This window comes from Aspergillus nomiae (assembly GCF_001204775.2).
Source record: "Aspergillus nomiae NRRL 13137 chromosome Unknown contig00506, whole genome shotgun sequence".
Lineage (NCBI taxonomy): Eukaryota > Fungi > Ascomycota > Eurotiomycetes > Eurotiales > Aspergillaceae > Aspergillus > Aspergillus nomiae.
Window position 1 is genome coordinate 1 of NW_015378561.1, and position 22,021 is coordinate 22,021.

Genomic DNA, 22,021 nt, shown 5'->3' on the forward strand with positions numbered 1-22,021 from the left:
TTTTCTTCCTCTTTCTAAGAATAGTCGGATAGAGACCACTGTTGGCGTCGTTTGGCAATGAACCACGACGGGGAAATGGCTCTGGAACATGTACGATCGCAGACGTCGGTCTAGAAATGGTCGGTCGCTTGGTCATCGTCTTCATTGGAAGTTGTTCTAACTTCACATTGCCACCGTAAAAAGGGGATCCACTGTCAGTGTCCATCCCAGAAGATCCACTCGGGGGTTGCGTGGAGGGCAAAGCCGGTTTTGATAGGGCTATCCCTGTCAGCGGTTCCTTGTCTACTTGGAACTTGGTTTTGCTTGTGGGAGGCCTGGGAAATAAGGCCAGGAGCGAAAAGTCACAACACCCGCGAGCCAGTTCGGGATGGCTGATCACGAGGTTCCACGTTCCATTTGTTTTCCCTGCCAAGCAACGCAACACCATCACGACGACAGAGTCCTACGGTACAACTCTTGCTTTTCTTTTCTCTTCCAACAACGACTGCGACTATCATAACTGTTTTCTATATCCCACAACCCCCCACCATCCTTCCATGAATCCTCTTCTTCCAATGACTTGTCGGCGACCTATCCAGGCGGAGACGGACGGATACGCTCGGTGGGTCCGCGGCGCCAAAATTCTCATGCGAGAGACTGACACTGTGCAGAAAATGCGGTCCACTTTTTGACATTCACTCGCAGACGGGGACTATCGTCCAATCCGCTCGGGTTGATTCTTCTCGCGATGAGATCATGGCACTTTTCCCACTTTCGGCCTCCCTCTAGAATGAATGGTTTGACGACTATCACAAAATGGCTCTCCACCTCGGCTCATCACGGTCGATCTCTTCTCGCCTTCCACTCTGTTTTCTCCCGTCTCTTCGTCGTGGTCGTCTTCTTCTTCTCCCCTTCCAAACTATGTTTTGTGTTCTAGACTCAACTTATTTTTGGTTCGCCCCCGTCCAAGGCCGCGAAATCTCTCCACCCACGTTTCCACGCCGTTAATGCCATTGTCGGTGCCATATATCTGGAAATTTTACTCTTGCGTTCCTGGACGTCTATCGGCTCCTTAATCCTCGTCTTGTCTTCCACAATAATCCTTCACTGCCTACTGCCTCTCACTGCCTCTCGTTATTATCCACCGGCAACGACATTCGCTCTACATCCTCCATACCATCCGCCTAAAGCTTCTCTCTTCTGTTCTTTTATTATCGTTTCTTTTGCCCCTCTTTTTCTTTACCTTCGCTAAAGCCTTGGTCTTAAAGCAGCTGGACTGCCTAACCAGCCAATGTCGCATTCCCGTGAGAGCAGCGGTTCTTACGAATGGCTGAATCCCCAAGCCAACCCAGAACAAACCGACCCAGCAGTCCATCGTCATGATCATGTTGACGAGCAGCCTTCCCCTCCTAGCCCCGAGCTACGCCCCGACGACGCGCTGAACGAGCATGCCCGCCCTCAACGAGTGAGGTTTCAGTCTACGAGTGCTCAGGGATCGGAAGCCCCTCCGCCCATTCGTCCCTCAATGGCTCGCTTCGACTCAGATCAAACTCTCATGTCGGTCCATTCCATCAATCCCACTTCTGCCCGTTCGACCGACCTGTCCGATACCCTCCGCGCCGAGGCGGAAGCAGAACCCACTACATCGTCCAGAGGCCGAGATGGCAGCACGAGCCCCCCGGGAGTCCCCCTCGACTACGACACCGAAAGATCAAGGTTCAGCAATGATGTTCCCAATCGCTCTCCATCCGTCGGAGCACGGTTGAAGGCTGCTAGCAAACTAATCCGTCAGAAGACGGTCCGGCTGGGTGAACGACTCGGCCGGCCTCAGGATGGTGGCGAGGATCTCGGAGCCTCTCTTTTGCCGGACGACCTTGAGGGCGGCGTTCCATACCATGAAATCCAAGAGAGGAGAAAGCCCACAACCGAAACCCCGGAAGAGGAGAAGCAGGATTTTGCTCCGAGCGCAGAGGCACATCGCCTAGTACGCCGAGTAACTCAGTCGCAAAATGCCTTGCGTCATCGCAAGCCTAAATCGGCTTACACGCGGTCGGGGCAAACCACCCCAGAGGGTTTAGGTCGCCCTGAATCATGGTATAGCTCCAGGTCTCGATCCTTTAGCGGCGGAGGCATCTTGTCCCAACTCCTCAAGTTGCAAGCCGGTCAAACGGGTTCAACAGAGAGCGTCATTACCGACTCATCCGACAGTGAGTCGCAGGTTTCGTCGGGGGCTGCAACGCCGAAATCTGGGGCCGCAACTCCCAAGCGGGAAAAGCTGAAATGGTACAAGAAACCAAACCATCAGTCGACAGCTTCTCTGGTAGAAGCCTCGATGAACCTGAGCCGTGCCAGCCTTCCAGCTTCAGCCGACCCTCTTGCGTTTGCTACCCCGAAGACACGTAAGAAGAAGGCCTATCGTAAAACCCGCTTGGAAGACGAGATTCGTGTCACAGTGCATATCGCAGAGATCCTTGCCCGGCAGCGTTATATCATGCAGCTATGTCGTGCATTGATGCGTTACGGCGCGCCCACTCATCGTCTAGAAGAGTATATGAAAATGACAGCACGTGTGCTGGAGGTCGAAGGCCAATTTTTGTATCTCCCGGGGTGCATGATCATGTCCTTCGATGATCCCACCACCCGCACGGCCGAGGTCAAGCTCGTCCGCATGGTTCAGGGCGTGGATTTAGGTCGCCTAGCGGAGACTCACAACGTGTATAAGAACGTTGTCCACGACCTTGTAGGGGTCGAGGAAGCTAGTCAGGAGCTTGACGGCATCATGCAACGCTCTCCGCGCTTTAACAAATGGCTCCTGGTCCCTGCATATGGGCTGGCTAGTGTTGCCGTGGGTCCGTTTGCATTTGATGCCCGACCGATTGATATGCCTATCTGTTTCTTTCTGGGGTCCCTTGTCGGGTTTATGCAACATATCCTGGCGCCCAGGTCCGTGCTGTATTCCAACGTGTTCGAGGTATCGGCGGCCGTGTTGACGTCCTTCCTTGCACGTGCATTTGGCTCCATTAAGTCTCCCATCGAGGGCGAAGAGTACCTGTTCTGTTTCTCGGCCCTCGCCCAATCCTCGATCGCTCTCATTCTTCCTGGCTTCATGGTGCTGTGCAGCAGTCTGGAACTGCAGTCACACCAGATGATAGCGGGGTCGATCCGTATGGTCTATGCCATTATTTATTCACTCTTCCTTGGTTATGGAATCACGGTTGGCACGACCATCTACGGGCTTATCGACGGCAATGCCAACTCTAACACGACGTGCCCGCAGCTGGACGTGTGGGGCAGCGAGTACATTCAGCATTTTATTTTTGTGCCGGTCTATGTCGTCTTCCTCGCCATCATCAACCAAGCCAAGTGGAAGCAGGTGCCGACCATGATTGTCATTGCGATCAGTGGCTACGTTACCAATTACTTCAGCACCAAGAAGCTGGGCTCCAATTCGGAAGTCGCCAACACGGTGGGTGCGTTCACGGTCGGACTTCTTGGCAACTTGTACAGTCGACTCTGGCATGGTCATGCCGCCACCGCCATCCTTCCGGGGATCTTTGTCCTCGTTCCATCCGGCTTGGCCTCGAGTGGCTCGTTGATGGCCGGTATCACGTACGCCAACGAAGTACGGGAAAATCTGGCCAATTCAAACAGCAGTGACAGCCTCAACAGTGCTAGTCAGGATACATCGATCGCCAGCTTGGGATTCGGTATGATTCAGGTCGCCATTGGTATCACCGTCGGCCTGTTCATTGCCGCTCTGGTCGTTTACCCCTTTGGAAAACGACGCAGCGGTCTTTTCAGTTTCTAATCTTCCAGTGTACATTTTGCATTTGTTGCTTTTCCAGCGTGTACGATTTACGTTTGGGGTAGAATGGCCCTGTTTGTTTCTTTGCTTTTTCTTGTATATTGGCATACCGTTCATACCCGGTCCGTCACGTTTTAGCCCGCCGCCATGTATAGATTGTGTGTATGCTTGAAGCGACAATGTGACTGCTTTTCTAGCCGTTTGTTTTATGAGAATTTTCTGCGTACTTCATGTAGGAACTCGCTGTGACCCTACCAACCGTCGTTGGAATATTAGTATTTGGTCCGGGTAGACCCGCCCATTATATATAACAGGGGTTCTTCGATGAAGACATTAGAAGAAATCCACCAAGTCTGGCAAGCCTAGAAAGGACAGAGTCCATGATGTGGAGCCGTCTTATATAACGCCAAGAAATATGTCGAATAGATCTATAAAACCTCTTCGAGACATGATATACCATCACTAAAAAGGATCTTGGATGAGAATGCGAATAGCAATGGGGTTTTGTTTATAATGGCAGAGATGCTGCAGCTCAACATCGAATTGGGGATGTGGTTTAGTGGTATAATGTTCGCTTAGCATGTGAAAGGTCCGGGGTTCAATTCCCCGCATCTCCATCTTTTTTCGATCTTTTTTTGTTTTTTTTTCCCTTGTCATCTTATTTTATGCCGAACAAATGATTAGGGCAACAACCGCACGTGCGACAGCACCTATGAAAGGATTCTGTGTATATTGTAGTCCCTGCCTGGTAGCTCCTGCTAAGCACTCGTCTTGCCATGATAACTAAGCCATCCCAAAATTCGCTCTGTTTAATTCTGAGACGGCTGGATTCGGCCGTCTCACTGGTCGAGAATGTCGTAGTGACCGCAGGGGTCGGTGACCTTAGTGATCCCTTCGAGCCAGCTAAGCACTTAGTTTGCAGTTCAGCGTGCCTCATGTGCCTCGAGCAGCAGGAGACACGGCTCAGGATGTGAGTCCAAGACACGGAGGTGCTGCGAGCCAAGAAACGCCGCATGGTCTGATACGAGCATAACCTCGGAAGTTCTCCAGGTCAACCATTCAGCCTAAAGAGGGCAATCTCAACGAAATACAGTGTCGAACTGCAGCAAAGCTCCAGGAAAGCTCTTTTCCCCACCTTTGCCCAAACTCTAACGGTGGCCGATGCCCACGGTCATGCTCCGAGACTATGCCTCAAGATGGGAAAGCATGGCGTTAGGGTCGGGGGCCCGCGTGGGGGAGTCCAGATGCGGATTGGTCGAAGCTGTGCTGAGACGATCGAACATTCCTCAACCCCAGCTTTTTGGTTTGCCTCGTCCCCGGATGAGATCATCCTGCGCATGCAGAGTTACCCCCACGTCGCTTTGTGCCGTTGCTGGGGCTGGTCCTACCCCAGGATTTGGGTGGAGTCGGTTGGGCAGGATGGCCCTTGCGACCGTGCCATCCTATACGAGTCTCCCCCCCCCTGTGGGTGGATTGTTTATATAGCGTTGGTTGGACCCTGGGGTCGGATCCATCTTTCTTCCCTACATCGCTTCGTCCCGAGCGGATTTCTCGTTGCTGCTGTGTTGTCGACTGAACCTCCCTCATCATGGACGACGGCAAGATCACCGACCATGAAGTGATGGGCGACAAAGCCGATATCACCCATGAGGAGGTGGTCCAGGTGTCCCAGTTGACGCCCGAGGAGCTGGAGATCGAGAAGAAACTGCGGCGGCGCATTGATAGTTTAATCATGCCGTTGGTCATTCTCGTGTATCTGATGAATTATATTGATCGGTAGGTGGAGCGAATCTTTGTGGAGCGCTACGGAGTGGAAATGAGTGGAGACTAACCCTGAGTGACAGGAATAACTACGCCGCCGCCAAATTGCAAGGTCTCATGGAAGACTTGAACATCAATGACCAACAATACCAGACCGGCCTGTCCATTCTCTTCGTCGGTTACATCCTAATGCAAGTCCCGTCGAATCTCCTTCTGAACTACATGGGCCGACCGTCGCTCTACCTCGGCTTCTTCACCACGGCCTGGGGCCTGGTGTCGACGGTGACCAGCCAAGTCACGAGCTACGGGGGCATTGTCGCCTGTCGGTTTATCCTAGGTCTGGTGGAGGCGCCGTTCTTCGCCGGCGTGCTGTTCTACCTCTCCAAGTGGTATACGAAGAAAGAGTTGGCCCTGCGCATGAGTATCTTCTACTCGGGCTCGCTGCTCAGCGGCGCCTTTGGTAACCTCATCGCCGCCGGCATCCTGAACGGTCTGCAGGGCCACCGGGGGATTTCCGCCTGGCAATGGTTATACATCATCGAGGGCGCCATCACCATGGCCGTGGGCTTGACCGTGGCGGTGTTACTGCCCGACTTCCCCGACACCTGGAAGCTGTTGTCGCCGGAGATGAAGCATGTGGCCAATCGCCGCCTCGCCATCGAGGCCGCGGAGGCGGACGTCGACGAAGCCGGCAAGATGAGCCAGGTCAAGGGTCTGAAGCTGGCCTTCACGGACATCAAGACCTACGCGCTCGCCCTCGCATACATGGCCATCACCGGCGCCAGCGGCTTCCAGAACTTCTTCCCGACGCTGACCAGGACGCTGAAATTCAACGAGACCATCTCGCTGCTGCTGGTGGCGCCGCCCTACATCTTCATGGTGGTGTACAGTCTCGCGCACTCCTACCTGTCGGACCGGTTCGGCCGCCGGTTCTGGTTCTTCGTCTACCCCATCCCCATCACGATCATCGGCTTCGTCGTCTTCATGACCACCGACGGCTTTGGGCCGCGCTACTTCTCCTTCTTCCTCATGATCTTTGTCTTCGCGCAGAACGGCACCGTCTACTCCTGGATCGCCAATTCCATCCCGCGCCCGCCGGCGAAACGCGCGGCCGCGTACGCCTTCATCAACTCGATCGGCAACTCGGCCAGTATCTGGACCCCGTATACCTACCGCGACACGGATTATCCTTACTACCGCCCGGCCATGGGGACGTGTATCGGCCTGCAGGTCTTGGGGCTGGCGATGGCGATCCTGATGTATTTCCACCTGCGGAGCTTGAACAAACGGCTGGACCGGTTGGAGGACGAGGAGGTGACGTTGACGCCGAAGGAACTCGAACGGTTACAGAAGACGGCGGAGATGGAGGGCATCGATATTGCGGCAGCGCGGCGGTTGCAAAAGGGGTTCCGATATATGATCTAATAATTGGAGTTGGGGTTTATGTGAAAGTGTACCCAGACATGTTCCTGTTCCCTAAGAATACAAATTTTCTGAGTTAATGAACCGTACATGAGTCGTGACGCGTATTAAGAAAAAGTACCATGATGTCAAAGCTGGTCGGGATAGAATAGGGTCACGGGCGACGCGCAGTGCGCAGTGCAATAAACACGTACTGAACCCGACGCTCATATGCCGTCATCCGACAGGGAAGAGCATGGCCCGATGTATGATTGCGACCATAAGATTGCGACCGTAAAAGCTGCATTGAATTCCGCCGTCCGAAGGCTCAATTTTGGAGGCTTCTATCTTATGGTATGTCGGTTGGCCCAATAATCGGGCTGCCGATCACAGCAAACAAACAAGAGCGATGTGGAACCTTCTCTGTTGCCAATCAAGGCATAGTTTCAGCAGACCCATTCTACATCATGTGGGGATATGAGCTGTTTGAATGAGAATCGTAGGACTCCATCCAGATTCACCCTTCGTTGATTTGATCGATCGGTCAAGCCGTGGGACCGACTGAGACGTGGTACTGTGTACAGAGTACTGCTGGACATACGCCACGGCTGTGGCGTATGTCGTAGTTGGTGTTCATTCACGAATAGGCAACCTGAGAGGCAGCATTCCCCCAGTAGCCGATGATATCATTGCACATGAAGGCATCCCTTGCGTGCTGTCTGAGAGGCCTTCTTTTGAGGGGTGGAGCAGAGCACTCCGATGATGCGGAGGAGGGAAAACCCGGGGAAACGATGATCGACTACCAGCGATGATTCGCCAGAGAGGCCACGGAAGACTCTGGTCCGTCCTTTCAGACACGCAGCTGCGGCGATCCCGATCCATGGCCAGGGCTTCATCCTGCGCCGGATTGGGCCACTCGCAGGGTCACGTGAGCTGTCGCAACGAACGGAGCATCGAGTATATAAACCCCCCCGTCCGGACATCTCGAAAGGGTATTGTATATCTGAAATCATTACCGTTCGATAGACCGTCCATACTATATTGTCTCTGTCTGGTTTAATTGAGTTCAGCCGACCTGTATCTGGATCGCTTCACTATGTCGTCCACCCTCATCCAAGCATCGCGCCCCCTCGCCCGTGCCCGCAGCCAGTCGAACACAATGCGCCCCTTCTCTATCGCCATTCCTGCCAGACTCGCCAACGAGGGGACGCACATGACCAAGCTGCGTGGGTTCCTAGCGGAGTACGTTCTGTCCCCTTTCTCCTGGCCCTAATCGAGGGTGGTTGACGTCGGGAATGACGTCAGTGACACCGGAAGACACATTCCTCAGCATGGAACGGAATGTTGGAAGTGCTGAATCCATGGTATGAACCAGAGACTAACCGAGTGGGCCGCAATAGGAAGGATACGACCCCTCGTCAAGAGAGTCCCTACGGCAAAAGGATGGAGTTTGACTCCTTCCGACGGGTGCAGCAGCAGATGTCGGAACACGGCCAACGTCTCGACCAGCTGGAAAAGACGATGTAAGGCTGTTTCTCGACAGTTTCCATGATACCCTATTTACTGACGCGATACTTCTAGTCAGCAGTTGACTCGCATGCAGGGCGTTTATTAAGACCTGCTAGAACGCTAGTCGTCCCAACTCAAAAACCTAGAGTTTTTATTACACCCAACATCCCTTTCACACGGCCATCCCCTAGATTGAGTCATGGAGGCTGTTATACCATCAAATGGTCCATCGGAGAAGATCTTCTCTCCAAGTGACCGCCCATTTACCCCCACCCGATTTGTCGAGCAGGACCTGATAGCGCGGAGGGGAATCATCTGGCATGAGAAATTGTATATACTACTGTGCACGTATTATGGAATGATATCAATGAGATTTTTTACTTGACTTGTTTGCTTAATCATGCAGTGAACAACAGGGGCTGCAAGTTACTGTCACTAATTGAGACAGTGATAACTATCTCATCCGCATACCTACATACTCCATGCGCAGAGAGTGTAACTGAGCTACTGAAAATGACCACTTTAGACAACTACCATTACCAGGAATGGCGACAAAAAATGGAAACAAAAAATAAGATCAACTGCGTCGTGCATCACGAAAGTCCGATTTGCAAACAAGCCACCGACGGTGAAAATAAAGTAGTCCCGAACCTGCATGTCTTCCGTACATGCGATTGACCACATGGCCATGGTCCAGGCTGTGCAAAACCTTCACGGTCCGATCCGCTGTCTCAAGCCTCCTGACCAGATCATAACTTTGTCGGAAGTCCAGAACGATGACTCACCAATGTCTCAAATGTAAGTACTACGCTCGTAAACAGTGGCGCCACGTTCTTCGACATGTCATCGCGTGGAGTTTCGGCTTCCAGCAGATGAAGGTGTGGTTATCCGTTGGGCTTGCTGCAGCCTTAAGAACCCCAATGGAATGTCTCGTCTGGAGAATTGTTCTAGAAGCTGTTTGTGCCTTGGAAGGATTAGTGTGGCTGAGCCGATTCGTGGAACTTATGACGGTGTGATGTATAGCCCTCGACCGAAGAGTAGCATGCCGCCGTTACAGTTTCTGGGGCGAGGCATATACATGGAACGATATTAGCATTAATATATATTACAATATCCCTGGATAAGGAAACAAGCGCTGTGACTGGTTTTTGTGGCCCTAGACATGGTTCGATCCGACTCTGAGACAAATCCTAAAACCGGAACATTTGAGGTATACCGAATCCATCTATCAGGCCAGCTACGAATGCGACATGCTACATATGTCTCACAGAGTCCCCATGGTGAACTAATACCATATTGTATCTCCAGTTCCTTATCCTTGTAATCCTTAGCGCCAACTTATCAGGCTTCGCACCATGCCTCGCATCTGGTTCATTTCGGCCGTTGACTATCACAACTGCATCAAACGGCGACAAGGTCGCGGTAACATCTCGCGACTCGTCCAAGTCGGACGACCTGAAGGAACACGGCATCATGCCCACCAAGCTCGAAGTTCGCTATGAAGTCGAAATCCAAGCCGTCGTCGGCAATGTCGAGTCCATCATCGGCCTGATTGACATCCTCGTCAACAACGTCGGGTATATCATCCAAGGTGTTATGAAGGAATGCAGGTAGCTCTACTCAGATACAGTTTTACCTACGAGTAGACCATTTGAACAGAAGAGAAGAGTCGGAGTATCAACACTTAAGTTATGGGTCTTTTTTAATGGGCCCCTGCTAAATAGAACAGCTGCTATTTCCAAAGTTACAACTCTCTGTCCGTCTCATATTCCGCGAAACGGCTTCGCTTCCTCAGTGTAGCCCCGAACCAAAATAAAGCAAAGATCCCAAAAACACATACCACCGTCAGCGCCCCGATCAGACTCGCACCTTTATCAATGCCAAGGTTAACATAGAGCGGGGTCGACCAAAGAATGGACGCAAAGGCGAGAACAGAGCGCGCAAAGTCGTTCATGGCGAAGAGACTCCCGGCGTATCTTCCATAGGAGACGGACATGTAGGCGAACATCGACTGGAGAAGAGTGGGCATGCCGACCATGAAAAGTAGGAAGCCTATGGTGGGTACAATCCAGTGGAACTCTGGGTTTGAAGTCCATGCGAATAGAAACATTCCCGCCGGAACAACCAGTGAGCCAAGAAGCCCCGGTATGAGTCTCTGTTCGGGCGAAGGCATTTTCCCGGCTTTGAATGGTCGGCTGATGGTAACATAAGTAATTGCTAGGTAGAATGGTGTGGTAATCAACACGGCTACTATAGCAGTGAGAAATATGGCTCCGGTTTGTAATAAGCTCATCGCGTATACACCTTGGTATACCAGGGGCACCGCTTCGAAGAAGGAATAGAAGATGGCATACACCAATGCGGTGTAGAGTGTAGTAAACAAGATCGCTGGATCGAAGGCGTTTATCTTCCATGGAATGATGAGAAAGTCGTACCATGTCTCTTGGGACAACTCCGCATGGTTTATCTCGGAACTGGATTTGAACGCGTCATTGCCAGTCAAAACCTGTAGCCGCCTGGCGCGTTGATATAAAATAGCCGGGCTTGATGTCTCTGGCAGAAATATCTAATGGATGTTAAATCGGAATCATTGTATAAGCTCACCAAGTATGGCGGAGAAGACAATAAACGAACCAGAAGCAAGAAGCATGGTGCGGCAAACCAAACGATCAACCACATGCTCCACTGCCACCCTTTTGACGTGACACATAAACTGGCTAACGTTGGAGCTACGGTAGGAGCAGACACTGCACATACACCCCAGATCCATAAACCGCTAGGTAGGTTAATAAGATTTGTGATGTCTGCGAAGGACGCCGGGCCCGTTGCCAGACATGGCGACCCGAAGAAGCCTTGGGCAAAGCGTAGAAAGAGAAAACCAGGGACGTTGTTGACAACGGCCGCGAGTACACTGACTATTAAAAACACTGTAAACGAAATCACGTAGGGTGGGTTGCGGCCTATCGACGGCTTGTCTGATAAGGGGCCAAAGAGCAAGGGTCCTATCCCATAACCGAGAAGAACCAGGGCCATTCCAAGTGAGCCTACCGATGAGGGCACGCCGTACTCGGCCTGGAATTCCACTTCTGCCGGGGTGAATGCGGCGGATGACATGTAGACGACGAAAGTGTAAAAGTTGATCTGAATATACACCATTATCTTGGCCCAGCGAGGCCAATTGTACGGATTTCCCGGGTCGTCATCGGAATACCAACCCACAAGTATCGTACCATCAGTAGTCATGTCCGGAACGAGCCATTTGGAAGGATGTTCCTGATCAGAAGATTCACATTCTGCGTCACACGTGTCAGATTCCACGTTTCCGCCGACCCTGGAGGTATGAGATTCAGTTTCTTGCTTCTTATACTTCTGCGACAAGTATGTGGGAATCAAGCTAAAAGAAAAACTGACCTGGCGGCTGTTGAATACGGTGGAGACAAACAAAAGCCAGGCTTCTCCTCTGGGAATTCCAACAACTGGCCACCAGAAAGCCAATGAATGAATTTTCCTAAAGAAGAACTGCAGAGTATGCCCGCCATGATGCGAATTTTACATTAGCTGTGTTTTCTGCCGATGTTCTGTGCTCAACCCAGTAGTTGGGCTTGATGGCAGTAAGAAAGCGTTCAAAAAGTTAGTCTGAGACGAGAGACTAGCCATCAAGCGGATGCAAACCAGTAGATGAAGGGAACGAGCGAGATCTTGATCGAGACCTCCATTTATTATATTATGGTACTGATACTTGTTGGGCCACTTTATCTGCCCCACTCCCATATGCTTGCTTTTAATCTCCGGAACAAAAGTACTTACCTTTCCTCCAATAGCACGCTCTAATATGCATGATGCCTGATACTTCGTCTCTTTCTGGAAATGAGTAGCTATCGAAGAGTGGTATCCACAGGCTATAGTTTCACATGGCCCAAAATTCCACCATTTCAGCATGATCCCTTTTAACGCTATTGAATATTATTCGCATGTGTTTTGAGCTTATCTTGAATAAAGACCGCTGTGACAATGGGGCACGGTGCAAAAATATCGGAATTAAACAAAAACGTGCACTGCAGTGTAAATCTCGTAATATTGATCTGCTGTCTTGGCCAGTTTCGAGGGCAGCCTGATAATCAGGGAGAAATCTTGACCGAGCCTTGGGGCTGAATTAGGGCATCACCCATTCAGACAAGCCGCATGAATACTCTCAGCTCATTTCGGCGCTTGCTCCAAAAGAAAGCGATCTTCATCTTGAGAATGCACGAGCATACATAGTTAACCAATAAGTGACCCACTCGCCCGCATTAGCATGGTATGTGACAAAGAATTGGCCAGTCGTACGGAGTAGATCCCATCCATCCACGCGGCGGAATCACAGGAGAAGCGCTAGTAGCGATCCAACGTCCGGGATGGTCCCTGCTGCCCGTGGGATCTAGCCCTGCAATGTAAGATCGATGAGTGATTTTCATCAGAACCCAAGGAACTATTGCTGTGCCACCTGCACAACCCCTTGCACTCGACCCAGCTATTAATTGCCAAGACCTGTGGCGTCTGCATTTTTCCCTGGCGGAGAGAAACACTCACGACCCTATTACAGAGTTCGTTCGTTGCATTGAATTTCCTACGGCGGTCTGGATCATTTCACGCAGAGACTCTCGGTGAGTGGGAAGGAAGGTGTGCTGGAGAGATCAATAGCTCGAATTGACTAGTGGGTAGAACTATGCAATCAAATCCAATTGCGTCCGCCGCAATATGCAAGGATCAACGGCCGCCACAAGATCTTTGAACTCACCTGATAAGTCTGTTGAGCATGCATGCGGGTTGCTAGTGTTGAATATAGCAGCACAAGATCTGACGTGTCCCAATGTTCAAGGCCTGTTCTATCGTGCTGTGTATTTTCATTTTAAGGTGTGTATCATGAGTCTCCGGATTGTTTTCAGCGCTGAGCGGTGGGATTGAAAGGACGACCATACGGTCCTGTATCACCGATTATAATATTGAAAGAGATTCCTCTTTAAATATTTGAATTGCTTGGGTTATATACAAAATATTGGAGTCTATTCTCCTCCTAAATAGTGTAATCTTAGTATATATTTACCAGTTTGAATGCTCTCTAAACCATTTGTCCCACGTCCAACAATACGATAATATTCCGTTGACAAACATCTGTCTTGTTCGAACCTCTTATAGTCTCAGTGACAGCCCTACAATCGTATATGATATCAACGAGGGGAATTTGATTCTTCCTGAAAGGTCTATACTCGCCCTGTTGCCGGGAGCAAAGGGTATATCGCTATCAGCATGTCACCTTGCCAACCTCCGTTAATATAACCGATCGTGGTCTTTTAGCAACCTTTCCAGGCTGGATACTGTGCACAAAGAAATATTGCCGCTGGGGTCAAGCGATAAGTACCCATGCCACTTTGACCCATGGAAGTCGAAAATCTATAGCAGTGAAAGAAGACAAATTCAAATTTTGACTAGAAAATTTAACTAGCAACGAGGAGGAAAACGAGATCTTTATGTATAGGATATCTGATAAAAAGTATCTTCACTACCAGCAAAAGCACTCATCAAGAAAAAAGAAAAAAGTGGTGCCATGCACTGCGGCGCAGTGAAGTTGCACAAGTGTGACTTCGTTGGCAATGCAACAATTAGGGTCCAGCGTGCTGGGCCTGAGAGATGACGGTGGAATCCCTGTAGATTCTGCCATTCTGTAACATACCCGTCTATCTGTGGGATCCTCAGGTCATGCAGAGCCACATTTATCACTGAGTAGACGGCTTAAAGAAAACCGATGTCATGACAAGCACTTTCTCACGACTCTGAAGATATTTGATGAGATCTTGGTAATAGCAAGACTTGAGCATACTTTCATTCTGTTATCTGCACAATTAAAATCACTGGTCAAGTATGTACTTTTGTCCGGGCACCGAGGGCAATGCAGTCGATTTGCCGTTTCTGCTAAGCATGCATATCTCTCTACTGTGAGCCGTTTTCTTTTCCCTTTCCCCTCGAGACATACACTAATGCATTGTAACGTACAGGGGACTCTTAATTTCCGAGTAAAGTCTTAAGGGAGCTTACGCTATTACTAGCTGGAAGCCACAGTGAAGATCTCTTTTCTTGAAGAAAAAAACTAGCAAAGATGAGCCTGGAATGTCTTCACCTCGGCTATCGTCCGAAAGTTTACTTGTTACTGCAGCGTGATACTACCGGGTAAGACTCATCTGACGCATTAGGATGTTCTTCAGCTGCAGATATGCATACAACAGGGTCACAGCTGCAATGGTGAATGGCTGGGTTTTAGTTCGATCCATAGCCTCAAACTAAGCGAACCGGGCTAAAGATAGGATCAAAACCGTCCCAATCATTCGGGTAACAGTCGGTGGTCGGAGGTGTAGAGGAGACCGGGACAACTATCAGGTATCATGACATGAAGCCGGAGAACTGATGTACTTCCAGGGATGTTCGGCGCGTTTTGGTCATACCTTAATGAGCCTGCTCGGTATTATTGGTGGAAGGACCAGAGTAAAGTGGAGATGCCGATCAGGCCTGCAGAGAAACGGAGACCAGATCCTGCCGAGTCCAGTAGCGTCCGGCGCTCGTCGGAGAGACTCCTCTCCCCACGCGGGGGAAACGTCTAACCGACAGCCCTATCTCAACTGCCGGAGATTGTTGGCACCCCTGGACAGGAGGGATATTGAGCCGCTTGCACAATCGGTATGGGTTACCAGTCAAGCCGGTCGATCGTCCGGAATGCTTGGCAGGAACCAGTCTCGGAGGAAATTGGACATGACCCGGACTTGGCTTGCCTTGTCCATATACTGCTGGGTTCAGCAGTTGTATGTCGAGGATTTGGGATCAACTACACTCAACGGGCAAATCCATCGTTGTCCGCATTCCACCGGTTCATCCGTATGCCATTTTTACACTCATCGGACCTTATTTGCGTAGGTGCACGAATCGGATAGTACCGTCTAGATAGTAATCTCCAGCCTAGCTAAGGCGGCCATTCCGTTCGAATCACATCACTGTCGACTATCAACCTCAAGTGTCTAGTCACAGATACCATCATCTGAACTAACCCGTCATGGTTGGTACCATGTGTGGATCAACAGTTCCGGTACATCCCACTATGACCCGTACCACAGGAAGGCGAAATTAATTAGTTCTGGCTCAATGCGTCAGGTACAGCCGTATGCAACCAATCGACGAGGGGCTCATTTGTATGCCAAAATCTCAAGGCTGTCGATCAACTTGTACCAAGAAACAGCCTATTCCTTCTAGAGAGCTTGGACTTGGTGACCGCATTGGTTTAATCGTGTCCAGTATGTGGATCGCGTACATGGGTCTGTTTTAGCTACATAATTCCGGCACCATATGGTCCTGTCAATCGACCACATGGAGATGTCGATAACCTTCGTCAGGCACACAGAGATGGGCGGCTCAAGCCGATATACACTAGACTCATATCAACAGAACCCGGGAAGTCCTAAGACGACTAGGCCACTCTCTTGTTGATCTTTTACTTGTGTCTGCATGGACCCTGGACCCTCTACGGAAGTTCTCCGGTTCTACCCTGTAGGGTACTAGAGCAATCGAACAGCATTCTCCATATGGCAAACAGGCCAGACCACCTGAGGCTCAACTGAAGCAGGATCCACTTGATTTGGACATGCTAAGCGGGCTGTCTTTCTTCATGTGTCACGGAATCTCGTGGATTGCGACTTCGTTTACTGTATTATGCAACATAAGCTTCGCCTTCCTCGGCCGGATGTATTGTGTTTCAGGCTTGGTATCGTCAAGTAATGGCGGATTAAAGGATCAGACTAAGAGAAGGTGGATCGCCAGTGTCATCCAGCCAATGTCTAGACAGAGTTGTGAGGAATCAGCTGCAGTAAGTTCTGTGGGCGGCAGCCAAAAAAATGCTTGTGGAGGCTTCTGGGGACTGCCATTCCGGATACTTTCTTGTCAGAACAATTATCGCAACTATCTGGCAAAAGCAGTCTGGGAGATAGGCGTTGCAGCCGCATCACTACGCTGCTCTGCGGGTCTTTCCTATACCCGGCAGACAGATCACGGCAGAACGGCATGTAGAGTAACGGTTGCACCCTGGTAACTCGTGGCCGACCCGATGGTCAGTCACCCCAGTAGTTTTCTAGATGCATGGGAGCTATAATAGGGACATCTGATTGGTGTGCTGTATGGCGTAGGGCCCTAACTCGGAGTTGCGCAGATGTCCATTCTCTTCCGTCACTAATGCCGCCGCCGAGCCACGCGAGTAGGCTCAAGCTTATCGGCGCACGCCAGAGTGGGCCACAAGGTCCAGAAGGATGCGGGAGAAATAATTTCTGTTGTCTGTCGGTTCCCATTCGCTGAATTGCATGATTCCTGCTGGTTCTATATTAAAATCTTGCCATTTTCCTTTTTTGGTCGTTTTAGCAGCTACTTCGAAATACACATCGCCCCCGTGGGTGGGTACGAATTAACACTCCAATACGAGACGCTACCAAAAGTATTGGATTTAGTCCCTGGTACTTTTTTAATGCAGTCAGCAATTAAACAAATGCATACACAATTGCCCTTCAATTAGAATATAAACCGAAGCCTGTCTGCGATTACTCCGGGTGCATTGTATCTGGAAATCACCAACTATCAACACATAGTCAGACTGCGAGTGAAAATAGTCTGTGGACACTGTGAACGAAATAAAACCAACCCAGCTCTCGTTCTTCATTCTTATCTATCCTTTTTATAATTTTGCATAGTACGGTATCACTTCCACGTGGAAGTTTGTTCACCGCAACATGCCTCGTGCCCCACAGAAATGGACTCCAGAGGAGGACAAGCTCCTCTGCCGAGAAGTGCACAGCCAATGTAAGTCGAATCGCACAAGTGTTCCGGACATACTGGGTCTAACTCTGTGTTGTGTGCCAGTATCCGAAGGCCGAGTAAGAGACTGGCGATCAATAGCAGACAAGATTCCGGGCCGAACGAATAAAGATTGTCGCAAACGGTGGCACAATGTGCTTTCCGGTGGGTTGAACAAGGGATACTGGACGGAGGAAGAAGACAAGCTGTTGACACATGCGGTGCAAATGCATGGAGAGACGTGAGGATCCTCTGTCACTCGTCGGAGAAAGAACCATACACTGACCGGATACCGCGACAGATGGACGGTGGTTGCAGATGTCGTCAAAACACGAAGCGCAGATCGTATGTTCCTTTGGATCTTCCTTATTTCCGTGGCGTAATACTAATCGAAGTTGTGTTCAGAATGTGCCAAGCGATGGAAGCAATGTCTCGACCCGCAACTAGACCGCAGTGAATGGACAGAACTCGAGGTAGGTTTGCCGCTCCATGGAGGATCGATGAGTACGAGGCTAATATGAGCGACGATAGAATCGACGATTGATGGAGGCATGTGCGGTCAAGGGACGACGATGGAAGGAAATCCAGATGGAGCATTTCCCTACCCGGTCACGAAACTCGATCAAGAATCAGTAAGCATAAGCCTCGGAGGAGGAATGAAGTGCAGGACTTGACGCTAACGAAATCGTACCACGATCAGACACACAATCCTTACCCGCCGATACAACAAACTGAAGAACTTGCGAGAAGCCCAGCATACCGCCAGCACGGGGACTGGGCCCGAGGACTCGAGCTTGTCACCGAGCTCATGCGAGGACTCGGGAGACACTGTTGACAGTAGTGACGATGATAGTGGCCTTGGAAGCGGAAGCACAGGAGGAAGCAGCGGGCTACATGATCCTCACATTGCCGATGATGATGTGCCAATGAACATAAATCCCACAGAAGTCTTGCCATCGACGACTCAAGGGATACCGGGACATAATCCTTTTATGCACGGGCCAACCTGGGACATGGCCGGCACGTTATCGGGAGATCCATGGGGATTGCCTTCAGTAGGGGACACGGATAGTATGGGATTATTCCTCAGTGGTATGGTGCCGGAGCTTCACAGCATCCCACCGGACAGCCTGCATGGTTTCAGCTTTGCGGATGCCACTAGCGGCAAAGACTGCATTTGCCCCAGTTTGTTATCGCCAACCGAAGAGCTCCCTAGTGAGTACGGCCAAGTAGACAATTTTGGCGACGATCTGAGCGTATCGGCAATGGACACAGAGGAGCAGACGCTCGCATCTTTACAGGAAAACGTGGCTCGTGGGAAACGGTGTGCAAAAATAGTGCTGACGGTGGAGGAGCCCGATAATAATACGGTTGAGTCCCTGGTGCAAATTGCATTCTCCAGCAAATCACGGTTCCACTTCGCCCGTGAGTGAAAAGATTGGACCAGTTGGGAGTTCGAGGTTTGTGGTCTTTTAGTTGCTATCACGGTGGCTTTATTTGGTGTTGATATCAGGGAGTTATGGCGTTTCTTTACGTGATATGTATGAGATGAGATATGCGATGGATGAGTTCAGCAGATAACATCCAACATCTGCTCGTTACTCAGTCCTAACTGTACCTTACAGGAACTTCTACGGATGGTTTCTTTTTACGATAGATTAGTGCTTTGGAGCGTTTGGCGAATCTTCGGAGCTTTGTGATTCATATGGCATAGTAAAGGGGGCCATTGAACCAAATCTTCAAGTTTGGTCTGCCTTTGCCATAAATAGACAACTACTGTCGTGTTATCAATGATGCTACATGCCTTTCTTCTTCTAAGCTGCGACTTGTACTTGCTTCACGGTTTAAAGCTGTCTCTAGGGTTGAAAGATATATATGCTGTAAGCGTCTGACGCTCCATTTTCCGAGGTGGAAACGCCTCCTGGTAGACAGAGACTTGGGCCGGACTCACGTACGGCCCCGACAAGATCATAGGGCAAGTGTGATTTTGGGGCTGTCTGGTTCTAATTCTATTCTTTTTGTACACTTTTTGCATTTGGCCTCTGGCGATAGAGTTGCCAAAGTCCTCTGGGCTCTGTATACTCGTGATTCCATTTACCAAGTGCCTGTTCGGTGTTATTGGGACCTCGAGCCCGATGAGTGATTATACAGTAAAATGTGTTAAACGACAACTTTATATGGCAGGACCGGGCGTGCTATTGGCCTGAGAACGTGAGATGAGGTCGGGCTATTAGGGCCGACCCACTGTCTACTCCATATACGTAAAAAATCTTACAAAAAAAGAAATTTCGAATGCTCCCACGCGGATTTGAACCGCGGACCTCATGATTACTAGTCATGCGCTCTACCAACTGAGCCATAGGAGCTGCGATGAAATATAAAATGGCTTATTAGTGTAGACAGACCTTAACTAGCCAAGCATAGACAATTAACCAGCCATCTTCCTCCATGAATCTCCATCACAGGTAACTAACACAGCCATTCAAGCGTCGCAAGTCCCAACACCATACCAATCACGGTCTTCGCCATGTCGCTACCGGTAACGGACAGTCTCAATGATGCATTCGGCGTGGGCGTGCTTGTTTCACTCGCGCTTGTGGTGGTGGCAGCTGTATCCGACGTGGTGGTCGCCGACGCCGTGGGCGCATCGCTGGATTCGCTGCTGGCAGTGGAGGACGATTGAGCTCGCGTTGTCGAAGTCACAGTAGTATTCGCAGCAGTCGTGGTCGAATTCGATCCGCCCGAGATTCTCTTAACTTGGAAGCCATGGATGTCTACCGACGACGCTTTTGAAAAACGCTCGGTCGCCTGTCCCACAGCCTTGCCCGAACAGTCGTCGGTGCCGTATAATAACATATTTATATTCTTTTCGCCCTGCGCATCGATGGCGAATACCTTTCCCTTTTCATGATTGACTGTGATGCACTCAGAGGCCCATGGCCGGTTTCCAAGTGCGAAGTGTTGTTGGAGTCTCTCCAGGTGAACTCCCACGCACCAGTGGAAGGAAGAACGGCCAGTACGGAGACCGACAGAGGGAGTAGTGCTGACCACTTCATGTTGACGCGCTTCCACTGGTTGACAGAATAAACCGGTGTATAAGTAGGGTTGCAAGAAGAGCGGGAAATGAGGAAGAGAGCTGTCGGGATGGAAGCGTCGCTCCTTGGCTTATAAGTCCTCGACAATCTCGACCTTGTTTGCGAAATGGCCCCCCCAAGCACGGATGGTGAACTGCAGATCCTCGTATTCAATTTGCCGCACAACCAGTCAGGACCAACGCTGATCATCTAGTTTTCTTGGCGCAGGGCCTTAGCTCTTCATAGATACGAGTTGCCAGGAACAAGATGGTCGGAGAACCAATGTCAGGGGAATAGCGGCGTAACTGATGGGTTACATTGCGTTAGTCAGTCCTTCTCTGACAGGCATCCTGACGGTGCGCTTATACACGCCTGTCCCAACTCGCCCCAAGCTGCGTTGATTAATTGGGCTTGCGAAGTGCAGCATTACCTTCTTCCCATGCTCGAACTTGAATCACTGAGGACTTTAGTCTACATGTCTCCTCTATATCATCAGCAGTATCTGTTAGATCGCAGGTGCCTACTCTGCAGAAGCTTGGAAGCAACGGTGTGCAGCTCTCTACTTCTCGGCCGTCAAACCACTCATGCAGCACTATACTAGCTGGGCTCTGGACGATCTTGCCGCAGAGACCAAGGATCCACAGAGTAGCGAGCTTTTAAGCAAAATAGAAGAGGAATGTCCAATACGTGCCCTTTATCGGTTCCAGCTCTGTTGTAACTTGTCCGGGGTGGATTGCCACAAATTTATTCAGAAACAGAGACTGAGCCTCGGCTCTGGGGAGATCGGGGTGACATTCTTATGCTTATTCGAGCCTAGAGAGGTCGAAGAGATCTCCTGTATCTATACCTTCGCCAAGGAAAGATATAACCAGATATTCAACGACATCTGTTGGGATATCCGTGAAGAGAACCCGAACCTTGAAGGACAACGGCCGCGCACCCCTGAAGGAGCATTTGAGCTAGATAGCAGCGGTTAGTTCCAGTCCTGCTCTATTCCCCTGCGTTCACCTATCACGGATGCCCCTTTAAGGTTTGAATGTAACTGTTAAAAAAAACCAAAACAAAAGGATCACAGATGGTCTCATGAAAGACAATCTCTTGTGATCTTGAACTTGTTCCATATTTTCAGCGTTAAGAAAAGGAGCCATACACATCTAGTCACGACGATGCAACAGCACATTTTGTGGCCAGCGGGTAGTCTCCTCGAGAAGGAAGCCCTAAGCGAGTCAACACAGTCGCTGCGACGCCAGAACGTTAGGGGTTCCCCTCGAATCGGGTCTTGGGAGAGACGATGCCTGTCCAAGGGGAGTAAGTACCTGATACAAACGGAACACGTCCCCCTCTGGCTTGGACCCTGATATGGAGGGCATCCCACAGTAAACCATACGGATGCTATGTGCATGATCCATCCGCTGCTAAGTAGGATACGACGCGATTCAATCGCACCGGTAGAAAAGGGTTTTTCGCACGACAGCGGGAGGCGAATTGGGGGACAGTAATGCAAGAGATAATCTGTTGTAGTCGTGTGATACAGTTAGAGAATGGCTGGTTGGATGTTATCCTTAGAGTTTGCTTAATCCTTCTGGAACAGAGACCTAACGGATTCTCCAACATGGTTGTTTCTCGGACAATA

The 22,021-nt window shown here is 50.3% G+C and overlaps 8 protein-coding genes across 8 annotated transcripts; 6 read left to right on the plus strand and 2 right to left on the minus strand.

The window, feature by feature from the left end:
- Positions 1 to 1,270: 1,270 nt before the first annotated feature.
- Positions 1,271 to 3,787, plus strand: ANOM_010869 (uncharacterized protein; the record flags this gene model as incomplete). The annotated part of the gene is made up of 1 exon (XM_015556125.1): positions 1,271 to 3,787. One exon carries the CDS (start codon positions 1,271 to 1,273, stop codon positions 3,785 to 3,787), a length of 2,517 nt encoding a protein of 838 aa, XP_015401952.1.
- A 1,585-nt stretch (positions 3,788 to 5,372) lies between these two features.
- ANOM_010870 (putative MFS transporter) lies at positions 5,373 to 6,970 on the plus strand (the record flags this gene model as incomplete). Its single annotated transcript, XM_015556126.1, has 2 exons — positions 5,373 to 5,560; positions 5,629 to 6,970. 2 exons carry the CDS (start codon positions 5,373 to 5,375, stop codon positions 6,968 to 6,970), a joined length of 1,530 nt encoding a protein of 509 aa, XP_015401951.1.
- A 1,072-nt stretch (positions 6,971 to 8,042) lies between these two features.
- ANOM_010871 (uncharacterized protein) lies at positions 8,043 to 8,561 on the plus strand (the record flags this gene model as incomplete). The annotated part of the gene is made up of 3 exons (XM_015556127.1): positions 8,043 to 8,188; positions 8,347 to 8,469; positions 8,528 to 8,561. The coding sequence occupies 3 exons, from the start codon at positions 8,043 to 8,045 to the stop codon at positions 8,559 to 8,561; spliced, it is 303 nt and encodes a 100-aa protein (XP_015401950.1).
- A 1,056-nt stretch (positions 8,562 to 9,617) lies between these two features.
- ANOM_010872 (uncharacterized protein) lies at positions 9,618 to 10,069 on the plus strand (the record flags this gene model as incomplete). Its single annotated transcript, XM_015556128.1, has 2 exons — positions 9,618 to 9,665; positions 9,764 to 10,069. The coding sequence occupies 2 exons, from the start codon at positions 9,618 to 9,620 to the stop codon at positions 10,067 to 10,069; spliced, it is 354 nt and encodes a 117-aa protein (XP_015401949.1).
- A 130-nt stretch (positions 10,070 to 10,199) lies between these two features.
- On the minus strand, positions 10,200 to 11,994 carry ANOM_010873 (putative cycloheximide resistance protein; the record flags this gene model as incomplete). Its single annotated transcript, XM_015556129.1, has 3 exons — positions 10,200 to 11,021; positions 11,090 to 11,786; positions 11,867 to 11,994. 3 exons carry the CDS (start codon positions 11,992 to 11,994, stop codon positions 10,200 to 10,202), a joined length of 1,647 nt encoding a protein of 548 aa, XP_015401948.1.
- A 5,256-nt stretch (positions 11,995 to 17,250) lies between these two features.
- Positions 17,251 to 18,747, plus strand: ANOM_010874 (SANT/Myb-like DNA-binding domain-containing protein; the record flags this gene model as incomplete). The annotated part of the gene is made up of 6 exons (XM_015556130.1): positions 17,251 to 17,320; positions 17,381 to 17,555; positions 17,616 to 17,659; positions 17,720 to 17,787; positions 17,846 to 17,946; positions 18,015 to 18,747. The coding sequence occupies 6 exons, from the start codon at positions 17,251 to 17,253 to the stop codon at positions 18,745 to 18,747; spliced, it is 1,191 nt and encodes a 396-aa protein (XP_015401947.1).
- Positions 18,748 to 19,783: 1,036 nt separating this feature from the next.
- On the minus strand, positions 19,784 to 20,370 carry ANOM_010875 (uncharacterized protein; the record flags this gene model as incomplete). The annotated part of the gene is made up of 2 exons (XM_015556131.1): positions 19,784 to 20,229; positions 20,310 to 20,370. 2 exons carry the CDS (start codon positions 20,368 to 20,370, stop codon positions 19,784 to 19,786), a joined length of 507 nt encoding a protein of 168 aa, XP_015401946.1.
- Positions 20,371 to 20,972: 602 nt separating this feature from the next.
- Positions 20,973 to 21,365, plus strand: ANOM_010876 (uncharacterized protein; the record flags this gene model as incomplete). Its single annotated transcript, XM_015556132.1, has 1 exon — positions 20,973 to 21,365. The coding sequence occupies one exon, from the start codon at positions 20,973 to 20,975 to the stop codon at positions 21,363 to 21,365; it is 393 nt and encodes a 130-aa protein (XP_015401945.1).
- Between the last annotated feature and the right edge of the window lie 656 nt (positions 21,366 to 22,021).